This window comes from Channa argus, chromosome 19, assembly GCF_033026475.1.
Source record: "Channa argus isolate prfri chromosome 19, Channa argus male v1.0, whole genome shotgun sequence".
NCBI lineage: Eukaryota > Metazoa > Chordata > Actinopteri > Anabantiformes > Channidae > Channa > Channa argus.
The window spans coordinates 19,104,450-19,111,921 of NC_090215.1; the positions used below are offsets into that span (position 1 = coordinate 19,104,450).

At 43.8% G+C, this 7,472-nt stretch overlaps 1 protein-coding gene across 14 annotated transcripts in view; it reads right to left on the reverse strand.

Annotated features, from left to right (window-relative positions):
* The window catches only part of tnikb (TRAF2 and NCK interacting kinase b), a 54,568-nt gene extending 47,096 nt beyond the window's left edge, over positions 1–7,472 (reverse strand). For 6 of the 14 annotated variants that reach the window (XM_067485880.1, XM_067485883.1, XM_067485881.1 and 3 more), the window contains exons 1-2: positions 6,912–7,460; positions 2,442–2,507 (exon numbers count right to left, since the gene is read on the reverse strand). In XM_067485880.1, the coding sequence (XP_067341981.1) occupies positions 2,442–2,507; positions 6,912–7,019 (174 nt within the window). In that variant the 5' untranslated portion in view covers positions 7,020–7,460. Of the gene's footprint in view, positions 1–2,441; positions 2,508–6,911 lie in introns of all 14 variants that reach the window. The other 8 variants (XM_067485882.1, XM_067485888.1, XM_067485885.1 and 5 more) reach the window with 6 other exon arrangements.

The following is a 7,472-nucleotide window of genomic DNA, read 5'->3' on the forward strand; positions in this document are numbered from 1 at the left end:
TTTCATTTTCTGTACACTGCATTCCTGTCAGTCTTCAGAGTGTAGGTTTTGTCTGGAGACAATGTTTTGAAAGAGGAGGATTAACTACTGCAACCCTGAACCTCTTCAGATACTACCCAGAGGAGCTATAAGGGACAATGCAAATGTCTGAATCAGCTGGACCCAACATTGAATGGACTTTAACCGGTCAGCTCCCTGGTACAAAGTCTATGTATAGACTGAATTAGCCTCTGTGTGCAGAACAGGTCATTGTCCAGAAAATGGGCATTTTAATCAGTTTTATCTTTAGTTTTTCTTCTTAAGTTAATCTTGTGAATGCTGCAAAACAGGAAGAATACAAACAGTGAGGGTGAAATAAACACAAAGACATCAATTGAAATGTCTAAACAGAGAGACAACAAGCTCGGGGAACTTATGCCGTTATGGACTGATGCTGAAATCGTCAAATTCAAAGAACAGCAGAACACCTGGTTGTTAATGCGTTGATGGTCTGTAATGGAAACAGTGCCGTTTCTGCAGCGTTCGTCCTGCGGAGGCATCACCTCACGTCCAAAGCAAACACAGTATCAGTAGGTAAGAACGTGTCAGACAGAAAGAGTCTCCGGTTGTTTGCCACATGTGAGATACGGCAACTCCAGGAAATGTCCAGACGTGATTCTCTGGATCACGTCTGGACTTAATACCAAAATTAGAACCAGAATTTGTACCAAATTAGACAGTTCTTACTCATAAAATTAGAAATGATAGAAAGCTGTCAAATAAAAATCTACCAAAGAAAACACTCTTAAAGAAAACACTCATATAGCTCTACTCCCTGAGTAGGTCAGAATCCTGATGAATACTTGGGGTGGAGAACGTAATATTTAGATGTTCTATTCTGTAGCCTAACATTAAAGTTCTGAAGTAGCTTCTGGTCTGCGATTTCCACTATGTCCATATGTCTTATCCTAAACAAATAAACAATATTCCATAAGTGAGGATGATCCCATTCAACCTGAATATATTTTCATCTCTAAATATATTTTCACTGATCATTCGTCAAATACTGAGCATTCTTCTATTTTCACGATCTTCATTCAGCCATCGTTGCAACTACCTGTGTGTCTTCTCACTGCATGCAAACAGTGTTGTCAGAGGATCATTCAGCCCGATTGTTTGCAGACAGTTTGTCTACTTTTAAATTCAATTTAAACAGAAAAAAAAATATACATTGGTGCTCAAATACTAAGTCAAGAGATAGTAAATATAGTATTGATATTTAAGGTTTCAGTCTGCCCACCACAGCCCATCCATCCAAGACTTTCTTGGCGTTATTGATATGTTACAGTTCAATATCTTAATTTACTTCACAGCTTGTGTTATTTTTGTTATATCAATCCTTTCTGTAAAAGGGAGGTCTCACTGTGCAGAAACAGATCAATACAGAGCATCCAGCAGACAGAATGAATCTGTAATAGCTCGCCGTCTATGTGTATCAGCAGGCGTGTGAGCGCGTTAATTGCTCTGGAAGTACAGAGAACAAGGGAGAACAAACAAACACACATTTTCTCTGCTATGCTGCTTGAGTCTGCATGGGCGTCTTCCGCTGCCTGACAAAGGAGAAAGTCACTAACTTCAGGTTTGCGCAAAAATTAGATGTTGTTGATTCTGGGAGTTCATTTTGGGATCAGAGGAAGAAGAGGGTGACTCACTAGTACGTCAAGTCTGGTGAGTCTCAAATCATGTTTTCCAAAGATCACATAAGCAGCAGAACCTCTGAGCTCTCACTCCAAAAAAACGTATATGTTGAATGTCATTTTAAATGCCGTATCTAAAAAAAAGTAGTGCTCATGGTGTAGTGGGAAGAAAAATCTTTGCAAGTGACGTACAAGCCCATTCAGGCTTTTTCCATCCATCTGCATGTCAAAAAGAATCATGAACGACATAAATTTCATTACCCATCTGGGCCCCTCGCAGACAAGCAGCCACGTAAAGGAAAGTTTGTTCACGGCTTTCAATCAAATACAACAAACAAGAGTATTGTGTACAACACTCAAGCTGCTTTTCCTGGTCAGTGGCCTGTGCAACAACACAGAGTTTGGTCTTAATGTGGCTTATTTTAGTGTAGTTACAATAAGAAGTAGTCCGTGTTTAATTACTGTACTTTTCAGCTGGCCTTACATGCAAAGGTCAGCAGACCAATTTACATTAAATTGGATCTGTTAGCCTTGGTTAGTTTGCAAAGTCACATTATTGATACAAAATATAACACACATTTATTATATTATACAAATATTATAAATGGGCTTCCCAAGAGTACATCAAGTAAAAAGTAGCCCCACACTGGCCCAGCTGAAGCATCCAAATATTATCGTATCAAGCATTAAGATGGAAAATGAAAGTATAAAGATTACTGGTATATAAGATGAACTGGCACAGGGTTATTAAAATGTCTTTCTTACCTTGTAGACCTGCCCATAGGTGCCGTTTCCAACCAGTTCAACCAGCTCAAATATGCCAGCTGGGTCCTGCGAGAGAAAAAGAGACACAGGACAATAAGGAGCTGATGGCAGTACAGAGAGTTCTATGGGATAATATAACTAAACTGGAAACAAGGTGGAAGCACCTGTGCGTCAACACCTGTCAGGTCCAAACAACTAGTGGGCTGATTCCTAAATGTAGATGTGTCAATTTAAATATGACTTAAATATAAAAAAAAAGTGTGTAACATCGCAAACCCAGCTAATATCAACCCACCCTCTTTCTGACATTAAGTCTTGGTCTGAGGAGAGATGACCATATATTGTTAAGGGGAAAGTCTGACATTTTAGGGAATATTTGCTTTCATTTACAAAAGTTAGATTTATATCAGTCTCGTGTTTGTTAATTGTAAAGCTAAGGTATTGCTAGCAGCTAGTTAGCTTAGCTAAAACACAGGGGGGAACGGCTAGCCTGGGTCTGGCTAGCAATAACAAAATCCAACTGGTCCTTCAAAGCTCAACACACGATATCCTCTTTATTTAATCTGTTTAAAAACCAAATTGTAAAAAATTAAAATTTAAGTGATTCGGAGTTTCTTTTTACACAGTCGCCAGGCTAGCTGTTCCCGCTGTTTCCAGTCTTTGTGACTAGCTAACAGCTGCTTCTTCTTATTGTTAGCAAGAAGCCAAGAAACTGATATTAATGTCCACGTCCAACTCTCCGTATGACGGTCAGTATTTATTGCTCTTTCATTAAACAACTACATCACACCGTTTTTGAAAACTTCCTTGTCACAAGAAAGAGAAGGCAACACCGGATAATGATGAGTAGTAACCAGAGTTATCACACATTATGTGTGACTTCTAGAACCAAACCCAGAGGTTCTGTTACCACGACAATAATCCAAGTACAATGTACAGTATTAAATATGCGCTATCACACTTACTGTCAGCAGGTTCAGGACAATAAACCACTGGTACAGGATCAGTGTATTAATAAGGAGTCAGAGCAGATTAACACCCTGAAATGTGTCGTGTTTGGTTGTGTAATGGTAAAAACTCGAAATACATATCCTGATAACTTTCTGAGCACATTTAGGGAAAATGGCCGGTGTAAGTGAGGCCCCCTCACACAGGCCAAGCGTGGATGGTCCAAGCAGCCGGCGAACAAATACACAAGCAAAACTCACAGGAGAAAGTAATCTCATCTTCATGCCGATTAAATAACAATAAAAGTCCCAAAACACAGATCTCAATCTTTAAACATACCTGTGTGTGTGTTTGCCGTTAGCACAGGTGTGTGTGTGTGTGTGTGTAAGCACAGAGTAAGACACAGCAGCGCACTGGGACTTTTACAGTGGAGGCTCCTGAAGGGGATTATCTTAAAAAGCAGGGCTCATTTTTTACTCAAGGTCAAACAGAAGCACAGCTAATCCTGGGAGACCGTGCACACACACACACACACACACAAATACAGGTGCTCAAACACACTTTCACATGCTTGTTACAGCTCTTACCAAGTGTAGGACCACACACCTAAGGAAAACCTCCAGCTGAGAAGAAAGGAGGATCAGTGGAGCTGATGTAAAACTTAACCGGGGCCTAGCAATGACCAGGCTCTGACAGCGATCCCGGGTCTACATAGGTGTGTTTTCCTCACAGGGCACAGAGGGAAAACTGATAACTATTAATACTATGAATATTAAGGGTTTGAAAAAAATCCACAAAACAACATAACTTGATTTGGAGGCCGTTTCGGAAGCATTTTACACATGTAGACTTGAATAAAATGAGTGACACGTGGTCAGCGATCACTCGTTCATACGGTCCTCAAGCCCGTCCCCCGTCGGTCTGCACACCTGGTCCTATTTACAGTACGAATGGGGGAATATATTTATATATGAAACAATTATTTTGTATATTTTCATAATATGAAAGGGGCTGGTTAACGTTTCTGGAGCATGTGCAGTTGGACTAGCATCTCTGCAGACAGACTGTGTGGACACCAATTTTTTGCCAGCACGCAGTCGTCTGCAGAGAGTCTGTCCACACATTGGATGGCTATGGACACTTTTCACCTCAAAATTAAAAATGACACATTAGGTTCTAATCGTAACTAACTAATCGTTTGCCTTGTGCTTTTAGCAGCAGCACCCTGAGCGCGTCCAGTTGAAAAAAGTTCAACTCAGGGCAAATCTCCGGGACGAGCTGTCCTACTCCCCGTGGTCTGTCCCCTGTATGTCTCCTGTACCCACACGAATCTGTCTTTGGTGGTCTGACAAATGGCAGTAATTAGATGGTTGCCTAGGAACAGTTAAAAAAAGGCGCAGGAAGTGGTAAAAACACGGTCTGTCTGATTAAAACCTTTATTACACCTACAGTCATGTTAACTCACAGCTAACTAACTTTTTTTTTTGCTCGTTTGTTTCTTGGCATCTGTTTTTGGTTGTTTTGGGTCCTTTTTGGTCACATTGCCTCTTTTTGGTTGTTTTGCAAGGCCTGTTCAGTTATGCCTCCATAAATCTGACATCATCTAGCATAGCGTATAGGAAAGATGGTGTCTATGAAATGCAGAATTCCTGTAGACCCTTGCACATTTACAGCTACATCTTCTGTGTTTGGACACGTTGTCAACAAGTTTTACTGACTCCTGTGCTGAGATTCTTGTACTATCATACAAACTATGGATGCAGAGCATGATGCTAGTAATTGTCATGTGGCTGCTGGAATTGTATTGTTATATCTGTTTTTTACCTGTGATAACAAATTCTTCCTATTATCCTGTTTTACTTTTCTCAAGAAACTTACATGCTCCAACATGTCAATATAACTAGAAGTTATACAAGTTTTCCCTTTAGCATGACGTTAAAGGCATTCGTTTTTTTCTCCTGAATTAATTCAATGTATTCTGAGATATAGAAAAGGACAAGGACTACCAAGGTCCAGACCCGTGTATGTCTCTAACAGCTATTAATACTGTCCCTGACCGGAGTTGTCAGAGGACTTTAGACTCATTCTCTGACATACTTCAGTGTGAAGCCAGTTAGTGTGGAGGACGAAGTCTGCATCCTAATGGGACATACAGTGAGAAGAGGACAAGCAGGGGAAATAAACAGGGAAGGTGACTATGGACCAAACTATGTGAGGGGATGAACACAGGAGATCATTTGGGACATGATGCTCTGCACAAACAGGATGTGAGAGTGTGTGTGTGTTTGTGTCTATGTGACAGGCTTTGCCTCACAATGAAATGTTCCCCCCAGCTCATACTGCTTTGTCCTGGGTGACCTAATTTCCAGTTAACATGCCACTGAGGCGAAGAGCAAGGATTCTCATTTTTAGGAGAACCTGAACATCTCTGATCCTTCTGTCCATCTTTGTGTCCTCTGCTTCTGTGTTTCTGTGTCTCTAACCCACAGGCACAGTCATGCAGTCCCACCCCAAGATCATGTCCAGACTTGATTCTTGCTCTGCAGGTACAGCTGTGTTGTGTAAGCAGCAGACATAAAGGAGGAAAGAGGAGCTGTGCAGAATGACACACACACACACACACACACACCAAGTCACATGTGACAGTTTGTGTTGAACTGAGCACACGTGAAATCTGAATATAAATGTTTGAGTTTATCATCAGTCACACACATTAACACACGCATGCACACATTCCTGCGCTGTCACCTTCTCTACGCCTCCTATCTACGCGCACGCGCACAGACCCACAAACAGCGATGCAATGCTGCTGTCGCCACATCACGAAATGGCGGAACTCGCTCGTGTTGCGGTTATCATCGCTATTATTCAGAGTGCGGGCATGTGTGCGTGCACATGTAGCCTCTGTAGCTGTTTGTCTAATTGGCTTTGAAGTGTGTCTGTTTGTGTGTGTGTGTGTGTGTGTGTGTGTGTGTGTGTGTGTGTGTGTGCTGTGAACCTGTCGGTGAGCAGGCAGCTTAACATCTGCCCCACATAGTACAGACACAGCATTATACTGTCTGACGCACGCGTTCGGGAATGGGTGCACGCGCGCAGCAGCAGCTCGGGGCCTCATTACATCACGTCTCAATTGTTAAGAAACCAACATCATCAACAAACAACAGGAGTGTCAGCGGGAGGCCGCGTGATCACACACTTGATTTCCGACCTGATTTCCTAAATCACTGCCCGCCGTGCACGAGCATTCCAGCCCCCAACCACACACACAGTCATACATAGGCTCAAAGGCATCCGTACGTGCACGCGCATGCACACCACCAAGAGGGCGGCAGCTTCAGCAAAAGCAGAAGAAGAGCAGGGAGACGCATCCTTGCGCGGCGCTCGGAGAGAAGCGAGCGGGTGAGGATGGAGAGGAGAGGGGAGTAAAGGAAGGGAAAGTGGGCAGGTGCTCCACAGCTTCACACGCACGGGCACACATACAGAGAGACACGCACGCACGTGCACACACAGGGAAACATTTACCCGTAGGGCAGACAGGTCTATCTCGTCCAGACTCCGCGCAGGGGAGTCGCTCGCCATGGTTCTCTCTGTAGATACGGGACTCAAGATGGAAGCTTCCTCAACGACCATCGACCGGGAGGTGAAGAGCGGCAGGGATAAACACACACTCACACTCCTCTAAAATAAATAAATCCCCCCACCCATCCCCCAAAAAATCCCCGAATATGCTTGTGGAGGCGATGCTTTCCCAAATGGAGAAACGAGCGCTCCAGGAGGGAGAGAGCACGGAGGAGGGGCGCAGGAGAGAGGCGATGTGCGCGGAGCTCCAGGTGCTACATGCTGCTCGGCGCCGAGAATCCGGTGAATCCGGTGCTACATGCCTCCGCCTCAGCTCCGAATCTGCACGGGAGATGACAGGACTGTGGGTGACACCCGCACGGAAAATCACACGAACCCAGGCAGCAGGAGCGCACAGCAGCCGAGGCGCACTGAACCACACTCTGTCACTCAGTCCGTCCGTCTGTGTGGCGGAACAGCAGCGCGCTTCCCGGGAGTGGCCTGAGAGGAGGCTGCGCTACGGAC